Source organism: Vicugna pacos, chromosome 8 (assembly GCF_048564905.1).
Source record: "Vicugna pacos chromosome 8, VicPac4, whole genome shotgun sequence".
NCBI lineage: Eukaryota > Metazoa > Chordata > Mammalia > Artiodactyla > Camelidae > Vicugna > Vicugna pacos.
The window spans coordinates 54,662,227-54,687,633 of NC_132994.1; the positions used below are offsets into that span (position 1 = coordinate 54,662,227).

The 25,407-nt window shown below is 42.9% G+C and overlaps 1 protein-coding gene across 1 annotated transcript in view; it reads right to left on the reverse strand.

Annotated features, from left to right (window-relative positions):
* The window catches only part of MAP7 (microtubule associated protein 7), a 156,361-nt gene extending 134,289 nt beyond the window's left edge, over positions 1-22,072 (reverse strand). Inside the window, exon 1 of the mRNA XM_072965909.1 lies at positions 21,909-22,072. Coding sequence (XP_072822010.1) covers positions 21,909-21,975 — 67 coding nt within the window. The 5' untranslated portion in view covers positions 21,976-22,072. The remainder of the gene's footprint in view (positions 1-21,908) is intronic.
* Between the last annotated feature and the right edge of the window lie 3,335 nt (positions 22,073-25,407).

The window sequence follows — 25,407 nt, forward strand, 5'->3', positions numbered from 1 at the left end:
AAGTTACCAGCTCCTAGGAAGCCAAATGATTCACTACTAACAATTTAAAGTATTGCATTTTCATCAAGAGGACACTGATTCAAGATCTAATTCATGGGCAAATAAAAGTCGCCTGCCAGTCACAGCATCATCAGATTCCTGAGGTCAGTTGGTTCTCAGATAGAAGCCATGTCTGACAGTAAAAAAAAATCAACTATAGTAATAAGACTTCTTATTAGAACTTCCCAGTATACAGCCTTTTAAAAATGAAGTAAAAATATACTTTTGAATATAAACTAGACAGTTTCAATTATATTTAATAAAAGCAAACAGATTCATTCCAGAACCAAGAGAAAGAGAGCGAGTAGTCTTCAGACATCGGATTCTATTTAAACACTCATTCTATCATTGCTCAAATATTTGCTTGCTCTTTGCCATGCTATTTCTCTCTGTCACATGGAGGAAAATTTGCTCTCTCAGTGACAGAACAATTGAATGCAAGCTAAAATGCAATCTGCATATCAGAAACAACAAAACTGATAACCTATCAGCTTAAGAACATATTGGGAAAGTGGCTACAAGAATTAGGATACTGGAAAACTTAAAATGCAAGCCTTAAAGTCCCTCAAAAATGCATGATGTTGCTGTCTGATAATTGCAGCCCCGGGAGGGTGGCCATGAGACAACGCTAAAGATGATGCAGTGTACAGGGACTTGAGAAGCTGGGCGAGCTGCTGCTCCATTTCATCCTTATGAAAGGACAGCACCAGAATCAGTTCTCTCCTTTCTGTATCCAGCACATTTCAACCTCTCACAGGTGTAGCAGAGTTATCATCAGAAGTTAGACAAGCTCACGGACCCCTCCCTGTTCCCAGCTTTGCCCCCTACAGTCAAGCTTAGTGTTTGTTTTCCTCCTCTCTCAGCATTTCAGAATAGAGAAGGAAGTAACGTCCTGACCCTCTGTCCATGGAAAGGCTGCACTCTCAGGTCACTTTCTCCAACTCATCCATTTCGAGGAGGAACTTGCCTCCTTAAACAGAAATCACCTGACGTACCTATGGAAGGTGGGGAGATGTTCATTTAAACCTGATAACTCATTCCCTCCTCCTGATGAGGACAGTCACCGGTAACTGTCTAAGTGAGCGTGTGCAAAAATTAAAGCGCTCTAGGCCAAGAAAACAGCTTGACTCAAAAAGGCAGCTGATCTCAAACCTACCAAATCTGCAAAATCTGTTCCCCATTTCATGCATACACAGCCCTACAGTGTGTAAATACCACTAGCAAACTGTGCTAGGAGGTCACAAGCCCGCCACACAGTGTGCACCCCGAGCACCGTTGGTAAAATGTGCTAGATGCAGTGTGGGAAACGGGGGCTGGCTCCAGCTCGGACCAAAGGGTAGGGCTAATGCATACCTTTCGGTCTTCTGGAATTTCCATTCTTTTGCTGTTCATCTTCCTCATTAATGGTGAATAAACCAAGGGGGACTGGCCTTGCATTGGTCTTCTTCAGCCTCTCTTGTCGGAGAGCTGTAGCTGATCCAGGCATACCGCTGCTGCTTGTTTTTTAATTATTATTATATTAAAAATATATGCTTATATAATTGCAGCTCCCAGGAAGCTGCTAGTTCCCAAGCTGCCGGTTCATTTGAGCACTTGTAATAGATCTCCTATGGGTAAACAGTGTGCAAACAGCTGACAGATACTACCAGCCTCTTGGCAACTGAGGCCCTGCAGTTCCCCCTCACCTAGCAGCACCCCCTCCCCTGCAAGCCCCCTCCCACTTACTCCTCACAGGCACGTGTGCTGGCTCAAGCTCTTGCGCTCCCATGCGCACACACGCGCGCACACACACGCTCTCTCCTTCCAGAAATGCCCTATGAAAGGCACGCAGGGTCAGATGCTTCCCTCCACTGCCTAACCTGCTCAATTAGATCCCAGCTTCTCCTTCGTGATGCGGCACCTTTCCCCAGTCTTCTTCCTGCTGCCGCACAGTAAAATATTCAGCCCACAGCTCGGAGGGGAAAATAGGATATGCTGCCGTTCCGTTGACAGTTGCCCTGACAACCCTGACATATCCTAATCAAGGAGGGCTGGGAGCGGCTCCATCTCCCTGGTGGAGAAGCAGCAGCCAGTCTGCCGGGATGCTGGTCCTGGGAACTTGCCAGCAGAGTGTTACAGTGGGAGGAGAGGCAGCCCATCCCCTGGGCAGCTCCCTCTTGCTTTCAGTGGCAGGAGCAGCAGGATGGGAGGAGAAACGTAGTTTTGCTTGCACAGGCAGCAGCGGATTCCCCAGTAGGAAGAAAGGGGCTCAAGGCTGGAAGGCTTTTTCTTCTTCTGGGGGCCAGCTTTTCCATTGTAACAATGTTTGGGAGTCCCTGGAGGAAGGCACGGCCGGTACCCTACAGCTCACTTCACACTCAGTAACACATCCAGTTTTCCTGACATCCTTACAACCCCAGAATCTGTAGAAACACAGGCTTATTTAGCAGCACCTGTCACAAGGACCAGAGTGGCCACGCACCTGAGACCCTCCAGTGAAGACAGGCAGAGGGAGGACTGTGCCTCTTCTCACAGAAACCCACAATTTGGACAAAAAGGCACAAGTGAGACACTACGATTCTCCAACAGGAAAAAACCTGCCTTGATTATATCCAGCAAACTCCAATTCCCACCACTCTGGACAATTCACTACCGGCAGTGCTGAGCAATTCTCAACACTTGACCCAATTTTAGTTCTTCTTTGGACTGTTTTCTCCAAAGCACACAATCATGTGATTATTGTTTTCTCCTGAAATAAGCTTTCTCACTTTAAGACTTTGTTTCTAGGCTGCCTGAAATTTATGCTGTTTGCCAAAAAAAATATTAAAGATACAATAAATGACATTTTAAAATGTCAACCTCCAAATTAAGAAAATAATCTTTGTACTTTTTGTTTTTGCCTTTTAATCAAATTCAAGTCTGCTTAAAAGTCCAAAGCGATCCTCCCACCCCAGACTGTTTCTTCAGTCCTTAAACTTACTTATCCAAGAGGGGACCCAGGGACTCCAAGGCAAGGAAAATATCCTCTCTAAATCCTTTGCATGGCAGAGTAACTTAAGACAACTCACTAACCTTTTGGTGCCTCAGTTTTCTCTGTAAAATTGGGTCTATGACATCATATATCGGGATTAGGGGTGAGGATTAAATGAGTGTTGCACTAGCGGTAAGCAGTGCTTAGTAAATACCAGCTGCTTTGATTGTAATACATTGTTGTAACTAGTCCATTTTTGTTTTGTAATTTTCAAGACGTTTCCAGTTCAACTGTCAACTCCATCAAGGAACACTTCTGTTTTTTATCTACTCATTACCCAGCTCCATGCTGGAAGTGTCCTAAATGTTTAGCAAATCATGCTGGAAAAAAAAAAGGTAAATCTTCAGAAATCTCTTCCTCCATAGCCTAGGGAATTTAATAAGTTACTGCGTTTAGATTTGTGGCTTTGAGACATGTAGGACATTTCAGATATGGAGTTTATTTACTAAAATCATGTTAGCCTGTGACATAGGCATTTGGAACAAAGGAATGGAAATATGTGAATCAGTATTATTTTACATGCAAGGAAGCTGAGTCAAATGTGAGTTGGCAGCAAGTTTACAATGAAAGCTCGGATTCCCTTCTTCCTACTGCTGTGCTTCTCCTACAGCAGATACTTGGCATACAGGGTTTAGAATACCAGAGCCCACTTCTCCAACTTCTATGGAGCTGGCAAGACATGGAGAGAAAAGGAGAGGGAGGATCTGTGCCTTGAAATAACAGCGGATACAAATTGGTCAATGTACTTCCATTATTTTCTGTAATTGGTAAATTTTTTCTGAATTAAAGAATTATTTCCTATCTACTGATCATCTGATTAAAGAAAAATAAATATCACAAACATCTGTGAAAATATTTTCCAATCTAGTTTCTTCTACTTCCAGAGAATCAAGCTTGTGTTTACAAAAGCAACACACACACACACACACACACACACACACACACACACACAGAGTATAGCTGAAACTACCTTTTAGCAGAGAAAATGAAAATCAATGTCTTGGGCAAATGACAGATTTCATTCAGAAATATTCCTCATCCAGATAAAACTAACAACTTTGATCATCTCCACTGAGTTTAATAAAAGTATTACTAAAATAAACAAAGCTAAAGAAAAAGAGAACTTTTCCTCCACTTTCCAAATAAAAAAGTGAAGTGACAATATTTATGAGGTGTCCTAGGAGGACAACAAAAAACCTTTCCAAGAGTGGCTTTTGAAAAGCAAAGTACACCCTCAAATTCAAATGACCTCTGCAGTAGCTGTCCAGTCCACTGCTTTCAAGGATGGCCTCAATTATTTTATGAAACAGCAAAGCAAACGCTAGCTAGCATTTAACTTGTCCAGACAAGATTATGAATTTCAGGAAGGAGTCCTGCTTGAGGTCTGTGGCTTGCGCTCAAGGCACCCAGCAGAATGAAGGTTCTGGGAAGCGAGGTCACAGGACAGCCTCTGTGGAACACAGAGGACTGGCACTGAGCCCACCCACACTAGGTGATCAATGATTTTCCTCTTCTGCTAACTTCAGTCAGTTATCCCTCATGGACAAAGATGGGATTTTTCATGCTCCAGTCTGAGGGGTCTCCCAGAGAACTCTGATTTATATCAAAATGTGAAAACCACCAAAATGGTTGCTCTGTTTTAAAAAGAATGCACATGATACTTAAAACCATTTATTGGGGTTAGTGAGAGCTTACCAAAGGTCAGAAGTCGCTACCATCATGCAACCCATGAGGCAGAGTGGGGTCGAGGAGAGGAACACACTCAGCTTCATGTCCTACACTGTGCCAAGGGCATTAGATATGTTGTCTTTGTTGGTTACAACAGCCCTGAGAGAGAGGCGTTATCACCTGACAGATCAGGAAACTGAGGCTCAGAGAGGTTCAAGTCTCAGAGCTAGTTAAATCACTGAGTCAGGATCACACCCCGGCCATTCTCTCTAAAGCCAAGATGCTTTCATCCTGCTGACCCGTAAATCCTGACTCCAACACCAACTAGCTGCATCTCAGTCACAGCTGCGACCAGTCACAGGGAAGCAAACAGCTCAAGATCAAATAATCATAATAAAGGATTTTGTCCCACAAAGTACACACTTTTAATGTCATTTAAGACATATAAATACATTTGAGATTACTTTCCTAAAGGCTCAAATCCAACCTTTAATGGGCACAATCGTTAAGTCATATAATTCCGCAACACTGTGGCTTGACCCCTGTAGGCACAGAGCTTGGGGCTATTGTCTTCTCTTTGTTACACTCTGACCCAAAATAAAAGCAAATGTGGAAAGGGACACAGTGAGAGCTTAAATCTAAATATCCCCAGAAGTAAAAGGAATACAATTCTGAACTCCTTTACTGTTCCCCAGCACTAATAAGTGTTTTCAATCCAGTGTGGCACAACCGTCCTCACGTGTCGCCTGCCGATACCCAAGCCTAAATCAGTTCCCATGGGAACTGGGCCATGTAGACTTCCACAAGTCAATTAGGTTTTGCAATTGTTTTGCTCGAATTGTTAAAATAGTAAATGATGCAGTAATGGAGACTTTGAACAAACTTGAGAGAAATGAGACACTGCCTAGTGCAAAAGGGTAGATTTTAGACTAGACTGGCTTTTGTACAGAGAAAAAAAATGTTTCCAGAATGACCATAAAATGTACTTGCAATCATAGGTGGAAAATGGTACCACTCATCCAAACAGGCCAACAGGCCCCTGAGCAACTGCTGTTCCCACCCCACGCCCATCCCTTTAGTACATAATGGATTTATGTCCGTTTGTCATTCTACCCTGGCTGCCCAGCACCTCTGGCCTTGCTCCAGCCCATGAACATGAAACAGTTAGACTTGCTGATCTGCAGGAAAGTCAGCTCGTGACTCGGGCCTAGCTGCCACGATGTTATGTAAAAGACTAAACACATGCAGACACAGGCATACACATATACCTTCAGGCTTCTGTTCACATTTATGCTCCCTAAGCTTTTATTCTGTGATGTAAAATTGGAAAATAGCATAGCCCCTGAGTGAGTCTAAGAATATCCTCTTGCAAAGAGAAATCTTAACCAGTGAGAAAGTATACCTGGATTTTCCTTTTTAAAAGCCCAGTGAGCTTTACAAAAACGTTACTGAAATGGGAAAGAGCCCGATTTGTACTCACCAAGGACTGTAGCTGAAAACAAAAATTATTACTGCTGGGTTGAATGGCTGGTCACTGGTAAGTTACAGGTCTATATATACATAAGTCAGTTATTTTCAGCGGGGCCCACGAGTGCCAAAGTGCTTTTCCACATTTCTATATTAGAGGAGATGATTAATCCATCAAAACTGCTGGACTTCAGTAATCTTTTAAATACTTAATCCACCTCCCCAAAGAAAGCTGCAATGTACTACTAGCAGGAGTTTTAGAAACGCACATTTTAATGTAATTAAGAAAAAAAACTCACATGGTTTGAAAAGGACAAAGTCAGCACGTTGACGTAAAATCAAACAGCCCCTGGGGAACAAAGGGTCCCCGCTGGTCCTCTGCCATCCCCATTCTTGAAGTTAAAGGGCTCCCTTATAGTTTCCTAGAATGATGCCACTTCCAGGAGGCTTCTGTGGCAATAAAGGCACAACACTCTGCCACCCTGCAGCCTTACGCAGAGCTTCTAACAGGCTGCTGGACAAAGAAACACTGCACAAAGACAGATTGACCCTGTGAAAGGAAAATAAAGGGGCAGGTTTGCTTTGATCTTCTTTACCACCTTTTGTTAATAGGCATGTGAGAAAAATAGTAAATACTACCCTGGTAGCACTGGGCCACCAACCAAGAAGTACTAAGTCCCTGCCGTGCCTTTTATAACATTTCTATAAATCTCTGCTGCGTGGTGAACACTTCATGGTGTGAGCAGAGTCCACCTTCCCACATCTGCTCTGCCACAGACAAATTTAAAACCCTGATGGTTCATTTACCTGAATGTTAGATGGGGATACTAAGTTTTCTTTGAAACCCTTTCCTAAGCATTAGGTATCACTAGCTAAGTTGCAAATATGATAAAATGCCACATTAAACTCTAACCCAGCAGCACATGCTAGAATGCCTTTAGGCCCTCTTGTTCATAATTCTCAGTGATAATACTTTATTAAGGTACATTACATGGACTTCTGAATTCCTTGACAAAAGTTAAAATGTGCATAGAAAGTCTTCCCACCATTACTAGGTTAGACATCCAATCTTACAGATTCAAAATGAGGTGAAGAAATCAGTCACTGGATTCAACAGAAGAATCAGATGCCCAAGGGAGTGTTTCTAAAAGTTAGCTAATCCACCACTGGTCTGTGAGCAGTTGGAAGTTTAATTTTTGAGCCACATCATTAGAAAGATAAGAAAACTAAGAAACTGGTTCCTTGCCTTGCTTCAGGAGTGGTAAACTGTCAAGGATGCAAGACGAGGTGGTGGTAGGTAATGTCAGAGGGCAGGCAGCAGCCAGATCACATAATGTTCTCCCGCCAACACAAAAGCAAGGGAGCCACTGAGGGGGGGCTGATGACTAAACGTGTGATCCAGACAGGCCAGTCTGACCGCTGCTCTTGGATGGGTTGGAAGAGAGGAGTGAGATTTAAAAACTAGTTACATAACAGCTTTGTCCAGGTGGAGAAAACGGATCTCAAGGGGCGGCTGGAGGGGTAGAAAACAAAGACAGGAATATGAGAATCACTTATTTACTCATGTTTGTTTTTTAAACCGCCATCCCTGGCATGTGGAAGACTTATTTTAGGGGAGTGAGCATGGATACTAAGTCCCTGCAGTAGTCCAGGTGAAAGCTGAAGTGGGCAGTGGGAAGGAAAGGTGGTTAATGTTTTTACAAAGGATTCAGATGAGAACAAGGGCTTTATATGTGAAGATAAAACAAAGCTGACAGACGGATAGAATCAGGACCAAAATTATCTTGACAGATCAATATAACGGACTGTAGCTAAAAAGATTTAGTAGTGATAAATATGAACACCTGTTCTTTTCTTTAAAAAAGCACAACTGCCTGTGTACAAAATGAAGACCAACCCCAGCTTCAGCAGATGCAAGGAAGTGAGGTGCTCAGACAGTAAGCTCACTACACTTCAGTGTGATGAGGCAGTAAAAATCCTGAAAGCATCATGGGCGGTATCGATAGACGGCCAGCATGCTGACTCAGAGGAAGAAGCCTTTATTTTCTGGTCCTCAGATCACATGGTCTGAGCTAGATGTTTCAAATAGGATGATAAATTAGAACACATTCAGAAGACAGCAACCTAGGACTTATCATAAAGATTCTTGGCCATAACACAAGAGGATCATTTGAAAGAAAGTACATGTTCTCTGAAGAAAGTAAGACTCTGGAGGAATAAAATAACTGAATCAAGGTTAATTTTTAGTATAGTTCGAGAAGATAGACTGAGGTCCGGTGATTGGAAGTTACTGGAATGTAATGAGAGTCATGCTCTCCATCACTGAGGGTGGCTGTGCACAAACACTGATCTGGGATGATGTGTTGGATTCACACATTGTGTACAGGCTGGATTTTTAGATTCCAGAATCTCTTCTGATCCTGTGATTCCATGATCTGACAAAAATGGAAACGCATGTTATATCCCAGGGGAAGACAGTCAGGTCAAGGGAAGAAGCCTGAGACTCAGACAGCCCTTTTCCTCATTGTCACCGTATCTCCACGTTTACTTATACTCCACACGACTTCATTTTGTAGGCGGCTCTGCAGCTGTATTGTTTTACTCATTCAACTGATGCCCCCCAGAGGTTTTAGACTTAATGCTAAATGAAAACAGTGGAAGCCTCACTCAGTGGGTGTTCTGGCGGGAAGAGGACCATGCTTTGATTTCTGCACCTGCAGCTTACAGACTTCCCTCCTCTCTCACCTGCCCACAACTCGGTGAAAACCTACTATGGGAAAAACTCTGGGGAAGTGGGGATAAAGATGAATAAAACATAGATTTCCTCTTAGTGGCACAATTTATTTTGGGTCACAAATGTGTTTCAGACTGCACTGAAACTTTCCCCTAATCCTGTCCTTTGCTACTTTGCTGTTGTTCCTAATTTTTTTCTCCTAAAAATCTCTAAAATTAAAACTGACATCAATTAAGTTATTTTTTCAATTTAGAAAGGTTTAATATCCGGTTTTTACCTTAATAATTAAAATTTTATCTCTAAAGTAATCTAAATGTTTTGCATAATTCTGCAGGGAACTCTTGGTTTTCTTTCTGAGGGTCAGTGTACCAGTCAGGGTTCTCCAGAGACACAGGACTAACAGTATTTTTGGTTCTATGTTCCTGGAGAAAAATATAATACACAAATTTTACATATATGAAGAGATTTATTTCAAGGAAAAATAGCTGCTGTGATTGTGGAGGCTGGCAAGCCCAACACTGTAAGAGGGCCAGCAGGCTGAAAACTCAGGCTTGATTTCTATGTTACAGCCCCGAGGCAAAATTCCCCTTTTCTGGGAAATCTCAGTTTTTGCCCTTAAGGCCTTCAGTGATTGGATGAGGCTCCCTAGGTTATCCAGGGTAATCTCCTTTACTTAAAGTCAACGGATTGTAACTGTTAACCATATCTGCAAATTCCTTCACAGCAACATACACTCTAGTCTTTGATGGAACAACTGGGCACTGTAGCCTAGCCAGGCTGCCGTATAAAATTAAACCATCTTGGTCAGTGACCCCAGAGAGATTAAGACACTCTATTCCCACATAGAAATCAACACGTTGCAAAGGAAAGCATGACAGTCAAAGGTCTATGTGGCAAGGGTCATAACCTTCACTGCACAGGCTGGATACTGTTTACTCAAATCATTTCCCAATACTGCAATGTTCTATTTAAAATAATATTCATGAACTGGGACCAGGACATCTCAGAGTAGACCTATCCAATTCCCCTTTATTTTCACTAATGATCACCCACTGAGAATCCAATACAGGTTAGCTTCGAAGCTAAATCCTTTTTATTATTATAAGAACTAAGCAGTCTGTCTCCACATGAAATCATCTGGAAAGTACAGGTATGAAGGCTAAAAAAGAAATCCTTCCCACCGTTTTGATTAGAAGAAACTATAGTATCTAGATATGTGGATGGGGTGGTGTGGTATAAAACACGTTTTTCATGAGAAGATAAAGTGTGCACGGAGGCTTGAGGTACTGAACTTTACAAGAGTTATTGGCTTATTTGTTAAGTAGAGCCAACCCAGACAAAACAAAATTATATAATTCTTTGGCACAGTTCTGAAATCAACCTAGAGGAAGGAAGTGACTAACAGCAACACTGAAGTATATAATCACGGTGGGTGGGTTTGAGGTTTGGTCATTTTCATTCAGTGAAGGCCCACACTGAAAAGGATTTGCACATTCACTGTAATTGTTAGCAACCAACTAGAACACTAAGAGCACTATTCTAAATTATACAGGTAAGAAGTAGGCCTGGCAGCTTTTAAAATTTGCAGCTGCTAATCAAAAAATTTCCCTAACGCATCAATTATTGCTTTTTAAAAAAGATATGAAGCATTAATTTCCAAGTAGATACTACCAGCAACCCAGTATGTTTTTTGATAAATACAGCTTTAGGCTTGACGGACCTAGAGCCACTGAGATTTTAGGGGGCTCTTATACAGAAAGAAACATCTCAGAAGGATGAACACATTGACTTAAGGCACACTTAAGGCACCCCAAACCTCATCTCCAAAACCTTTTACCTTTCATATATGTGTTCTAAGCCCTTGCTTTGAAACTCATGCAAATAGACAGGCTACTGAGGAAGGATTACAAAGCCGAAGGAGACTTGGCAAACTTCCCGAAACACCACACATGGACCATTCCTCCTTTTATCGTAAGGGCACTGAAATCTTTGATGTGTTTAAAAAACAAACAAAGGTTAGTCCAGACACATGTAATACAGAAGTGAAGGAATCAAAGTCATAATAAAAAATCTCTCCTCTCTTTTTTTTTTGCTGGAGATGGTACTATCTGGTTTCCGCATAGAGGAAGAGACCTGCCCTAAAACCCCTAAAACAAGAAGCACCTATGTCCCTTTAGAGCTCAGAGCTGGAGTTCACGCAGCTCACTGGAAGAAGACCTTGTTCTTGCTATCTGTTTACAAACAGAAAGAGGGCAGTTTACGTAAGCAAAGCTGTTTAGTTTTAAAAATAATTGCAATACTGCAGATTGTTCCACGAACGTGTTTCCGGATAGGTACGTCAATAACAGAAAACAACAATGTGCTCTGTAAAGCAGCAAGTCACTGCACAATTCACAGCTAAGTTTGGAACACCCATTTCACAGGTGCACAGGTGTCGAAATGCCACATGCCAAGTCCTATTTCTGAACCAGTAGCCAGATTTAGAATAGCCCTTTCCTCCTTCCTTCTGACATTCTGTGCTCCTCCTCTCTCCCAGAACTTTCTTGAACAAGTCCTTGACCGCTTTCGCAATGACACATGGTTCTAATCAAGTATCAGGTTTCGATTTGTGTTGCACAAGTTGGTGGGTGTTGGGGACCATTTTCTTTCTCTAGGCTCAGCTAGTAGCAGGAAAGTGTCAAACCTGATCGGTTTGTAAATAAATGTAATGGTGTTCTCAAAGCTGATTACTTTAGGAACTACTGGACCATCAAGGATTCAATCACAAATGCCAAACTGCTGTTCTTTCCTGCGAGGTTTCATTGGATTATAACATTATGGGTTTTTCTGTCCAAAGACATTTGCCCTCTCACAGCTCTCCTGGACTGAAAATAGCTCCATCCCCTTTTCTCAGTTTATTATAATGCTTTCTTTCACTGTTAGAGCCATTTGCTCTACTAGTATGTTACTTCCTGACACTCTGCCTGGGACTTATGCAAAGTCACTGTACAAAGCGTAAGTATTTACCTTTTCATGTACACCACAATGGCGTCCTCAGAGATGATAGGAGAGAAGAAGCCACTGTTGCAGAATAAATTTCTGGGTTTATTCCAGTGTTAAGTGAATTAGTATATAATATTGTTATTTTCAATATTAATTTATTTTTCACTGAGGAATGATACAAATTTTAATATTTTAAGAGTGGCATAAAGCCTAATTCAATCAATTACCACTGTATCTACTATACAAAGACAATCGAAGACATCTGAAGCCCGGACCCACTTGAGGAAGTGACATTTTAAGATTTACTAAGTTACTAAATTTTAAAGATACAAACATCTAAATTACAAGGTGAACAAGGTATTTTCTTAGGGAGAAATGTCCATCCGCCTGTGTGTGTCTCTCTCTCATACACACACTCTAAATATAGGCTAGGCCTTGTACATGAGCCCTCTGCAATTTAAGAAAGTCTCTTATAAAATTTAACAAATAAGAAACTTTGACAAATAAGAAAGATAGCGTACTGATATTTTCTATTTCACACATACACTTTGAGGAACCCCAAACTTTCTCATGAAAGCTTGAGGAAGGCCAGTTGTATACGCTTCCTCTTATTTTCCTCATAGAGAAACATATTGAAGAAACATAATGAAGTGATGGTGATTTGTTAAAGAAATAATAGACCTGGGAAGTCCACCTTTGTGGTTTAAAAAGACTAGAAGCCCATCTTTATGATTTAAAGTGCAGTAACTCCATAGCAATAATATTTTAAGAAAGAACTTAAAATTTACACCTGTAATAGAGTATTAAAAAAACACTTTTGAATACCATAAAAATGAAACACAAATAGCCAAGAAGGGCTGGCATGGGTGTCCAACTCAGTCACAACACAATCCATGAATCTCACAGGTCAGTGTGCAGCGAAAAGCACCAGGGCCCGTACCTGAGCCCGACACTCTGACACTGAGCCCGACACTCTGACACTGAGCCCACGCCTGCGCCAAGCCAAGGGCCCTGTGACCCCACAGCTGCGGTTAGGCCTGAGTCAGCATTTCATTTTGGTTCTCTTATTATGGAGACTTTACAATTTAATAGAAGTTTGTTTACGGGAGAACTTTAGCATGCCGGGGTAGGTCCATGGTGATGCATTACCAATGCTTAATAATCATGGCCATGATCATTTTAACACCTCATGCTGATGCTATGTTAGGCACTTGTTCTCATTTAATTAGCTCATTTAATCCTCACCCTGAGAAGCTGTTATCACTATTTCTGTTTTAAAAAGGAAGAAATTGAGGAAGAGAATGGTGAAATGACTGGCCTGACATCCCTCAAGTAGTAGGGGAGTGGAGCTGAGATAGCAGCCCAGGCAACCAGACCCCAGGGTCCCAGCACATAAGTAATAGTTTTGTATTATCCCTAAATAATTAGGTAATCAATTTTGAGAGCAAGACCATATGGCTTCACACATGCTCGTTTCAGTATAATCTTGAGGAAAAAAAAATATCAAAGATTCTCTCTTCTTCAGGGATCAGTCCCATGCCATACTCCCTACTGCCCTTTTCTTGGTCCTGGATTTTACTGTGCAGATGCCAGCTGCACGAAAGGAAAAGAGGAAACCAGTTCTGCCAAAGGTAAGCCCTCCCGAGAAAGGCTTCAAATCCCAATGAATGGCGCCACAAAGCGTCGCCCACACACACAAATGCAACTCAGAAGTGCCTCTAGGAGTTCTGACACAAAGAGCCAGAGATATTCTTGGGAGGTGATGTTCAAAGCGGTAAATGTGAATAATACCTTGGAGGAAAAATGCAAAGTGAAAAGAGCAGAGGTCACCAGACTGAGCCTTCGGTAGAGTAACATCTAATGAGCCTTCGGTAGAGTAACATCTAATGTGAAGGAAGGAGAGATGAGCCCAGAGGGCGTTAGCATCAGGTCAGGGGAGAGCATCGAGGAGAAGGCATCCTTGTGCCAAGGATTTACAGACAGAAGAGACAGGCTGGTCCCCAGAGCCAGGCAGCTGGTGATTAGAGTTCATAGGTCACCGTGAAAATCTCCGGGAAAAGTATGTAATTTTCTACAAAAAACCCTTTAATTATCTACCCAAAATTGACCTTTCCCTGTTTAGAGGAGGAGGAAGAGGAAGGCAGTGCAGCAGCTAAGCAAAGTAGACGAAAAGAAAGCTAATGACCTAACATTTTGTCTAACTGCACATATTCATACATAAAAGTGCATAACTATGTCCCTGAATATATGTGTACATATAGTTGACTATTCAAATATACGCATAATCCACATTCACTTCTGTATTTCCTTAAAAAATTACTGGAGTAAAATAAGAGATAAACTCAGTAGATTAAAGGCAGCAGCTGTTACGATCTTCCAGGTGGTTTTCATAAGCAAGGTGCACTTGGCACCTCCACGTTAAACCTAAGGTCAAACGGAAGAGCACTCACTAGGAAATGGATCTAAAGTAGTTCTCAGCCCTGACTGCACACTGGAACCACCTGGCGAATTTAAAAAAAGCACTGCCACCTAGCTCCCACCCCTAGAGATTCTCAGATAATTGGCCTAGGGTGTAGCCTGGGCATCGAGAGATTTAAAAGGTCCTCAGGTGATTTTAACTCACTGCCAAGATTGAGATCCAAAGATCTGAACCAATGATGCTCCAGCCCATGACCTCAATAATCGGTTCAGCAACACAACCCTACGCCCAAGGAGTGAGCTATATTTAAACGAACCCACCAGGGTGTTGGGTTGAACTGATTTAGAGCATCTACCATGAATAGAAACCAACCCAGCAGGAATGGGGGAAGCAGGCAACCAGGCCCTGTTTGGTGTGTCTGCCACACTGAAGAGTCAGGTCAGGAGCTTCTGAGAAACAGAGGCCTGGGTTAAGATCTCGGAAAGCAGCCAGGCATTTCTATCACAGCCAATTATTACGCATGTTACTGCCACCCAAACAGGCCAGGCCGTGTGTTGGGCTGTGGGGCCACTGAAAAAAAGAAGGGGGACTCTTTCTAGAATTTCAGCTTGGAATTTAAACTTCTCCTGGAATATAGCTTCTTTTCTACTTCAACTGTGCCAGGCATACAAATTTTCTATGTAGGAGGTTATGCCACAGGAAAGGATACTTCTGTTTACCAGAAAGTCAACTCCAAAAATGAGGCTTTCATAGATTTTAAGATACCCCAAATCTCAATACTCTGAACTTAAACACACACAGTTTTACTAACAATTCCTGCAAAGCCCAGTTCACATCCACCCAAGGCATTAAACACACACAGTTTTACTAACAACTCCTGCAAAGCCCAGTTCACATCCACCCAAGGCATTTCACGTGGCTTCCCTTCTTAGTTTTGCATCCCCAGCTTCATCTGAGCTATCTGATCAGGTGTGTCAACTGTCAGCATTTTCTCAAAAGTCTCTTTCTGTAGGAGCTTTCAAGGATAGGGAGCTGCTGAGTGCAGTGAATTCTTGCTGTCAAAAATATATTACTCTTCAAATTAAAATTCAAAGTGGCACCTAATAAAAGGAAATCTTAAAGATTTTCTCAACTGGCTATTCCTCAAATAAAGAAACAAAGGAGAAGAGTGGTTAATGAATAGAGAAAAACCATCTGATGCCATTTAAATTTGTGAACTGTAAGTCAGAGCATTTGCAAGAGTTAAGATAATAAAGAGGCAGAAAGCACTGACCCATTGAAGAGCTGGATAAACTTTAAAACTTGATTTTCTAGAACAGAATAAGCCTAAACACCATTCACATTTAGCATACAGAACCTTACACCATGCTCAGTTATCAAGTGTCCAATGACATTATCAAGACTTTTTAGAAAGCCCTGCAAATACACTTCAGTAACTGAGAACAGACACTAAGTATTGAGTTTGACGTAAATTTTGCCAACAAGGAATTAATAATCAGGACAATAAAACAAGCTACACAACCAATATTTCCAGCTTTCTAACTGCAGGGAAAAAATCATGTTATTTCCAAATTCTGGAAAGCTGTATCTCAAGGGATTGGAAGACATTAAGGGGGAGAAGTGAACTGGGACTGGTATGGGACATGCTGTATAATAAGAGCACTTCTGCTCATAATCAACTTCAAAATGCAGGCACCTCAGGAAATAAGTCCTACGGGGAAAAAGCTAGTGATATTAGAGCCAAATAAAAATGCCATATTACACAGAGGCTCTGCGAGCAACAGGGCCTCCACAGATTTTCCCAAGTCGAGTGCACACCAGTTAGCATCCAGAAGGGCACTGTTTTACTTTGAGGTGATCACACGGCTTTATTCAAAGAACTTGGTGAAATGGCTAAAAAACAAAACAAAACCTAATAACGTCGAGTGCTGGCAAGGATGCAGAGCAACCACAACTCACACACATCGCCTGTAGGAACACAAAGTCGTACAGCCATTCCAGAAAACAGTTTGGCAGTTTCTTTTAAACATACACGTACATATGAGTCAGCAGTTCCACTCCTAGGTATGTCCCTTAGATAAGTAAGAAAAACTTGTACGTAAATGTTTACAACAGCATTACTTATATTGTCAAAGCCTGGAAATAACCCAGCATTCCTCAATGGGTAGATGGATTAATTTGGAGTACTTCCTTACAATGGCAAACCACCCATTAATAAATGACTATAGATACAACAACACGTTTGAATCTCAAATGCATTATGCTAAGTGAAAAAAATGCAGACTCAAAGGTCTATGTGTATGATTCCACTTTCATGACCCTCTGGAAGAGGCAAAACCAGAAGGCTGGAAAACAGGCCCGTGGTGGCCGGGGTTAAGGGTAGGAGGCAAGCCTGACCAGAGGGAATTTTCTAGGGTGACAGACACTTCTGGATCATTATTATAGTGGTTGCATGACTATACATTTGACAAGACTCAATGAATTGTAAAAAGCTGGTAAATTTGTGTGTGTGCAAATTAAAAAGTAAATTTTAATAAGAAAAATTTCAAGGATTTGAAACTTTTTCCTTTCACCAGTGAACTTCATGGAGGGTATTTTAAACTGGCTACCTTTGCAGCTGCTGGGCTATTAACCACTGATAATGTGGTACATCCCCCACTCCGAAATGTCCCTTCTGGGGGTGGACAGTGACTACCTGGTAACCACACCAATGGCTTTTTTTTTTTCCTCTCTTCAGTCTCTGAATTCTTGACCTCTTTGTCCCTCTCCCTTGGTAGGTGAGGCTTTGCTTAATAAAACTTTTCCCAACTTTCTGGCTGTTCCACCCGATTTCTTTGCTGCCTCTGCCTCCTCCTTTGCTTGAAGTGTTGTCTCACTCCCTTAGCAGTTTTTCCTTCGAAACTCTCCTCACTTTCGTCGCTTCAATCACGCTCCCCTTACAGAGTGAATCCCAGAGTCCCAGCCTGTTTTCTCTCCTTATCCCCATTCTTCTGCTTGCCCATTAAACATTTCTGCTTACGCGTCTCCCTTGAACCTCAAATCTCCACGTTTAAAGCTGAAATTTTTCTAGTTCTCCGACCAAAACCAGGTCCTCCTCACGACTATTTTCATGCTACCCTTAAACCAATAAGCTAAACTCAAACCTAGAGTAGAATCTTATATTCACTTTTTACCTGCATCCTTTGACACATGCCTCTGTAGAATCTTAAATTAACCGTTCTCTTCCCGTTTCCACTGCCAGGCCATAGTGCTGGCCCAATGCTGCCGAGATTTCTGCAGGAACCTCAAAGTTGGTCTGTACGTCACTGAATGCATCCTTCTTAAATCCCCCCTCCAGTCTACGCTGCTGCTTCAAAATGAGGACCACCTGGGTAGAAGACTGGGCCCCTTACTGATCTCCAGAGATCTGGCTGATCTGCTTGACTCTGCAGATCATGCACTCGCAGCCTCCCACCCCCATTCCCATGTTAAAAATCAATTAAGAGAATAACTTTCCTAGATAAAGGGCTCATACCTTCCTAAAAGGCTCAGCTGAGTTCTTCTGCAAGCACAAATCAAGCTTTCAAGATCCACCTGTATAGAATTACCTAATTTATCATGCTTTATTGTAGATACGTTGCTCTCAGGAATCAACAGTTGCTCACTGCCCACAGAATCGTGAACTAACCTCTTAGTCTGACCACTCCACAATCTGGCCTCCCCATGCCTTAATTTCCTTGCCCATCCTCCAGGACTCTTCCATGCTGAGCCTCACACAACTCAGTGTGACCAAAATTCTGCGATTTTCACATTTGCACCTTTATTTTCCTCTTTCCTCCATTCTACTTTATATATCATTTATCCAATTTGAAAATTTAAACTAATGACTATACCCGGTATGTCCTCCCTGATCAAAGACCACAGCTAGAAGTAATTCTTTCTTCGCTGAACTCCTCAGAACCTGCAATGATTTGTTTGTGGGTTTTGTTTTCCTTTCGAAATCCAAGGATCACATCTTCATCAACCTTTCAGCCACCATAATGCTTTATAGAAGGTACATATTTCTTGGTCAAATATTATTCTAAGCCTCAATATTTTCAATCCTTACATCAATACAATGAGACTTGAGTGTTTAACATAACAACTCCTTTCAAATGATTATTTTTCAAGCCCCAGGGACAGAGATGTTAGAATTTTTTTTTTAGAGAACATGCCAGTGTAAATTAGTGTTTCACACACATGCCTAACTAATGATATCAAATTATATATCAATATAAAAGGAAAAAAGTTATCTATTCACCCAAATGAAGCATTACTAGCTTAAGATATGAATTTCAAAATAGATGAATTTAATACCAAATTGTAGCCTGACCCTTATCTAACAATTTTTATTTGCAGATATTTGTAGATCCTGAAATCTAAGGCCTTAAAGACCACTTTTTAATTTGGAAAAATGCAGTGAAGGGTTGTGACCAAGATCACAAAAAGGTCCACATCCTTCCAGCACACTGCCTACTAAGAAGAGAAAAAGCCCAATTTCAGGTTCTAAGTCATTTCCCCCAAAGGAGTATCAAAAGAATTCACAGATTACAAGAATTAATTTACTCGCTGTGCATGAAAGTGTGGTCTTATGAATTAGTCAAAAGCAGCTTTAAATTTGGTCTTAATTCAGTTGACTCTTTAAAAGGAGTTATTACACTGAGAAATTAGCTCTGCACACTCACTGTCACAGCTCTTGAGCACGAACATAAAATTAAATATACAGAGTTTGGGCAGAGGCAATTTTGTGAATTTCAATCTCTGTTCCTCAAAATAATAACCTGACAAGGATTTGACATCCTCTAGTGGTGAAATTGAAAACTTGTTCCCAAGTCAATTATCTTTCTTAGTTCTTTCCTACCTTTGGTTATTAAGAAATACATAGAAAGAACCGTTCATCCACAAGAAAAGGAAAAAAACTTCACCACAAGAATGTGATTTGACTACCTTTGAGTAGAAGATAAATACATGCTGACAGAAATATCATTTTTAAATGTTGAAAGAAATATGATTTTTATAGGGTACCTTTAAATATTCTTTAAAAAAGTCTCATTTTATAGGTGGCTTATCACCAATTTTCAACACATCTTTGATACACACATACACATGTATATAATTACGAACACATTACAGCTGATATTTTTATAATCACCTGAGATTCTAATCTAAATTGCCCTCAAATTAGACCACAGTCTTTGCACAAGGACAGAAAAACTAAGAGAAAAAATATTTAAGAATGGGCTCTATCTCCTAATAACCAGTTCTTAAAAGGGAATAAAATGAATCCATCAACAAGTATTGCCATTTGAGATGGCAGTTTTCACCTCTTGATAGTAATAAAAGAAATACCCCCCAAAACCCCACCTCAGCACAAACCTGTGATTATTTAAAAAAAAAATGACTTGCAGCATTTGAATGTTATAATATGACACGTCCATAAGAATAAAGTACTGCACTGAAGTCTGATATTCAGGTATAGGCCATGGAAAACTTCATAAGTTGTCAAAATTCAAGCAATCCTCATTTGTTCACTCAAAATATTGCTCCCTAGATTTAAAATATATGTATTTTTTTCGTCTTTCTTCTTTCTTTGGCACCTGCTCACACAGATGCTCTGAGCACTAGAAACATGAAAGGTAATCCAGGGCTAGAAAAGTAAGAAAAATAGGAAAAAGACATGAACCAGAAATAAGTTTTAGTCAAATGATAAAGTACAATTATTCAAAAGACCATATATAAAATTTGTCTCTTGGAAACTAAAGTTTCTAGGCAGAGGTGTGGAAGAATTGTTTTCTGTGAAGATGGTAGCCAGTTAAATTCCCCTCTTTATAAAAGAAAATATTTCACTGACAGCCACACAGTTGATCTGGATGTTAATCATTAGAGGCATCACCAGTTTGCTAGTTAACATGAGGCAATGAATTAGCTAGTCTGTACTTCACTCACATCTGAGCAAGGTGTTCATGTGCAGATTCTAGGACGTGTTTATTTACTTTTTTTTTTAGCATAAACTGCTGTGTATTAACTCGCTGGAAAAAATTTGTTTCAGAGGCGGCAGTTTTTTTTTTTTTTCCTTTGTGGGGATTAGGCACCAAGCCATTTATATTCTCAGTGAGGATGCTGCCCTCCTGCTGCCCTCACTTGGGGGAGCATGACCTCCGGCCCCAGTTTATCAAACTCCCTAAAGTAATTACAAAAGCATGTACTCTAAGTCACCCCTTTCCCACCCCAAACCAAAATAATGACCTGCCAATCTTTCAAACACATTAAGATAAAATAAACCGCCCTACAGGAAGTAGCGTGACTTCAAAGTAAACAAGTTCAAGATTCCTTGTCTTAATCTCAGGTATTTTGGCTGGAGGGATTAAGTCATTAGACTTCAGTGGCCCAAACTCTACCCAGCTGAACAGATACACTTGCAAATACTATTATAGTTTTTCTGGATCTTTCAAATTAAAATAAGCATACCGTCTAAATCAATGCCCCTTTTGGGGGGGCGTAGGAGGTCTGACATTTAGAAAACAATTGTTTCCGATTATATGTAAGCAGAAGACACAATCGGTGAGCTTGCCATTTGAATTTCCTTGTAAAGTAAGAAACTGCCCCACCGACCCCATCTCAAGTGTAGGAAGGTACCAGGGGACTAGGAGAGGGGAGTAGGAGAGAGGGGTAGACCTGCGAGGTAGTCTCTCAAAACTATCACGAGGAGGAAAATCGTCCACACTAATAAGATGGGGGAGGGGAGGACTTAATGCTCTTGGAGATGTAAGCTCCTGCCCTGTGTGGCGAGGAGGGCGGGGGCAGCGGGGCCCCTCAACACAGAACCCTGACGAGCCGAGCCAACGTTCCTACCTACCTTGGGTGGGTGCACGGACCAAAAACATAAACTCTCAGGACCCTTTCAAGTTAGCGAACCACTGAGCCCCCACTGGCCCCCACCACCCTGCAAAACCAGCCCCCGCCTCCCGACCCGCGACGTCCGTCTTCTCGCGAGCGGCTCGGAACCGCCGACCCCAGGGCGCGGGGCGGGCGCCGCTCACGCGCCGGAGCTCTCGGCTGCGCCCGCGGCGTCCGGCGAGCCCCGCATTCGGTGCATCGGTTAAGCCGGGAGGGTTTGCGCAGGAACAATCCTGCCAGTCGCACCTGGCTGACGGTTTTCGGGCTGCCGGTTTGGTTTGGGGGATACGATTTCTCCATTCAACTGAATTAGACCCAGCCCGGCAGGTGGGAGGGGAGCGGCCGGCGTTCCTCCATTTCCTCCTCCTGCCCGCGCTCCCTGGCGCGTTTCCACCTGTTGTGGGGAAGTTGAGGTGGAGCGGGAGAAGGGCGGCCGGAACTCGGGCCGAGCGCCGGCGGCCTTGGGCGCCGAGGCTGAGCGGCCGACGCGCGGCGGCCGAGGGCGGAGGGCAGGCGCGCTCCGAGCCCGGGTGCGCGGCGCGCCGGGCCGGCCGTTCCGGGCCGCGGCCGGGCCGGGGAGGGGAGTGCCGGCCGCCTGTGCGAGCCCCCAATCCCCACTGGCCAGCCCCCGCCCGCGCCCACGGGACCCTCGCTTGCCGCCACAGCGCAGTCACCTGTTTCGCCCTGCGCGGCGCCGTCGCCGCCCGTGTGGCTGTCGCCGCCAGCTCCCAGGTCCGCCATGGTGCTCGGATGACGTGCCCGGAGAGCCGCTCCGCCCTCTTCCTCGGCTGGGCTCCCGCCGGCCCCCCGCCTCCAGGGCCCGCGGGCCAGACAGGTGAGCGCAGTCAGGGAGGGCGGAGGGAGGAGGGAGCGAGCGCCCGCGAGCCCGGAGCGGCCTGGGCCCGGCGTGCGGGCGCGCCCCCTCGTGGGCAGGTGCGGCGTAGCAGCCGCTCTGACCGAAGCTGCTGGGTTTCCGCCGCAAGAGCCCCGGGCAGAGCCAGGCACCTGGGCCGCGAGCTTCTGGCCGCGGCTGCCTGCCCCTGGAGGTCTGAAGGAGGTTCGGCGACGCTTGGTAGCGCTAGGGACAGGGAAGTTCTGAGGACCAGTCGAAGTGACGCGAGAGCGTCCGGACCCTCTATTCCATGAGCTATGAAGCAGCCAGGTCAGTGTTAGTTTCTCCTGGGCTGGGGTTCTTGGTGACAGCCGCAGAAGAGTATCATGCCACGTGGAAAGCCGAGGTACACCGGTTAGACGCCACGCTGGGATTCAGTCTTGATATGCGTACTAGGACGCGACTGCTGGTAACCTATCTTTTCACCAGGCTTTTAAATTTGATGAGTCCCAGGGCACACACTTGATGAAACTTGTGTCCAATGATGTAGCTTTTCTTATTCTTGATTTCCAACTAGCAACTACCTTGTGACTTGCTCCAGAAGACTGGGAAAAAAGCAATAGGTAACAACAATTTCTTTTTTTTTTAATAACAGATTATTAGCCGCGGAAAAACCAATTTCTGCTCTAACAAGCAAATAAACATTAAGCAACAAAATGCTGAGAAAAAAAAGTAGCCTGTATAAATGGAAACATAAAGGAACAAAATCGAGCAGCGATCAGTTCTGCCTGGTTACACAGAAATGCACTCCCACAGCTTCGGTTGGCTGAACACAACCACACAACTGTTGGGAAACAGTTCAAAACCCTCTCAAGGACTTCAGCAGAATCTAGTGAACGCCCAAGCGTATCTGAGAACAGTGTTGGATTTCTTGCTGGGGTGGCAATTCTCACCACCTTTGCATGCATATTCCGCCACTCTGAGCCCAGGCGTGGACTGGTTTTATTTGCTTTACTGGGTCACTGGCTGACTAGGTAGAGGCTTTGATTAAGGGACACTTCTGCTGTGGTTTGTAGCCATGGATTTTCCCTTAGTTCCATTTCTACAATGGATTAGGCAAACTGACCATTTAGCAATGTGGTCTTCCTAAATCACACTGAAGTCACTCTTAGCACACTTCTAATCAAAAAGCACCAGGTGGGTGGAGGTAACCTTAGACCCTAGCTTGGGCACAAGCAAATTTTTTTTTTTTTTACTATATTAAGTCATCAGGGTTTAAGACACTTTCCTATAAGCATCAGAAAGACTCTCTAACTGAATTTAGAAAGTTAAATTCTCTAGAAGAATCTTGGAAAAAGGAGATGATTAGTTTTCAACCTTCTGATATATTATTTATCTAAGTAAACCAATGAATTCTCTTTGACCCCCCCTCTCCCAAAGAGAAAGTGAAGACATTGGTTTTTCTGTGCATATGTGTGTTTGGTTTTTCTTTTTGCCTGTTCTTATCCTTTCTCCTGTTCTTTTGATAACTTACGTTTCAGTTTGTCACAAGTTACCCAAAAATAAATGCAATAAGAAACACATGGAAATTATGCACTTAAGGCTTGCATTCCAAACCTCATGCCATGTCTGTAGCAGGGTGGACTGTTGCCTGAATTCAGGAGTAGATGACATCTGTTAAATGTCACACACCATCACGTTGTTGTTTTACTTTACATAGAACATGGGAGCCATCTGTCCTGAGCCCCCACCACCATCTCAAATCTCCCCAAAGCATCATTCCCCTTTCCAGGGGAGGAGCTGGACTTCCTGATGCCACCCACTCCCCTCCTGCCTCCTTCGAAACCCCATCCCTCCCCACTCCCCAAATGCCTCCATTCAGGGAGCTCTGCCCCAACGAATACACTGAGGACTCTTTGCTTCTGAAAATTTCTTCCTTTGACTTCCTACCCTCCCAAATCTATTTTCATACATTCTGTTCACCAGAGGTAATGCATGTGTGGGCTCTGGTGCCACCATCATCTTATTATCTTTGTTTAACCAGCTGTAGTCATTTGTACCTGTCTATAAAAATTTCCCAGGTCACAAAATCAAATTACTTAGTATTATTTTTTAATCCATTATTCTCCTAGGCTTCCTGCAGCACTCAACCCTCTGATCATCTTCCTCTTGGCTTACACCACTAGACTGGTTTTTCTCATTCCTCTAGAGCCAGTCCTTTTGTCTTTTTTGCTGACTTCAATTCCTCCTCCTTCTCAACTTGTCCTGAAACTCTCTCCTCTGCAAATTTTAGGCCATAACCTTTCTATCTCTACTTGGTTTCCCACAGCCCTCATTTACTATTCTCTCCATCTAAGTGACTCCTAAATCCAGAATCTACACCCTTGACCTCAGTCCTGATTTCCACTGATTCATTCTCAATGGTCTCTGTATCTTTCTAGCACGATGCCCTGCTATTAACTCAATATGTCCCAAACCAGCTCCATCTCCAAACTTGCCTAGTTTTGAATTCTTCTCTTATTCACATAGACTCAACATCTATCCTTTCCTCTTCTTTGTCATCAATGCCCAAATCAATGTTCCTAAATCTTGTCAAAGATTATTTTACTTCCACTCTCTGAATTTTTATTGCGTTAACTCCTTTCTAGACCCTCATTCATATCTAAACAGTCTCTGAACTGCTCGTCCGATTTCTGTTCCAATTTACCCAACACAACTTGGCCAGGTAAGTCTTCTAATACACAACTACTTTACACACACCCCTCCCGTGCTCAAAAAACTTCACTAGATTCCCCGTTTCTACGTAATAAGAAACTAACTCTATTTCCCTCCCTGACCACCCCAGTCACAACCTGAGCTCTCTCCCATCCCATTTTCCACTTTTCATCTCTATAACTCCTATGTCCAGCCAAAAAAGAGTTAAAATGAGTTAAAATGTTTTATGCTCTCATGCAATATGAAAGTTGTTCACTTTCTCTCTAGAACACCTTGAACATTTCTTTCTGCCTTTGTTCTTGGAGCTCTCTGCCCAGAGTGACTTCTCCAGTCCTGACTAATTTAATAATTCCTTTCTTCCAAGGCCCCGGTTGAGGTCTGCCTCCTCAGTGAAGCCTGTTCCACCTGCCCTGGCTCCCAGCTTGCCTGGCCTCCAAACCTCACCAGGGGCTTCGGAGCTTGCCATGTGTCCCGCCTTTAACACAGGCTAGATGTGATTTATTACTGTAAACGTGTCTCTTCAATCTGGTATGAATTACTTGGTGGCAGGGACTTTGTCTTCTGTTTCTCTCTGGGTGTCCGTAAAGTCTGGAGCCATTGATTATTGTGTTTGTTTACAGACTGCA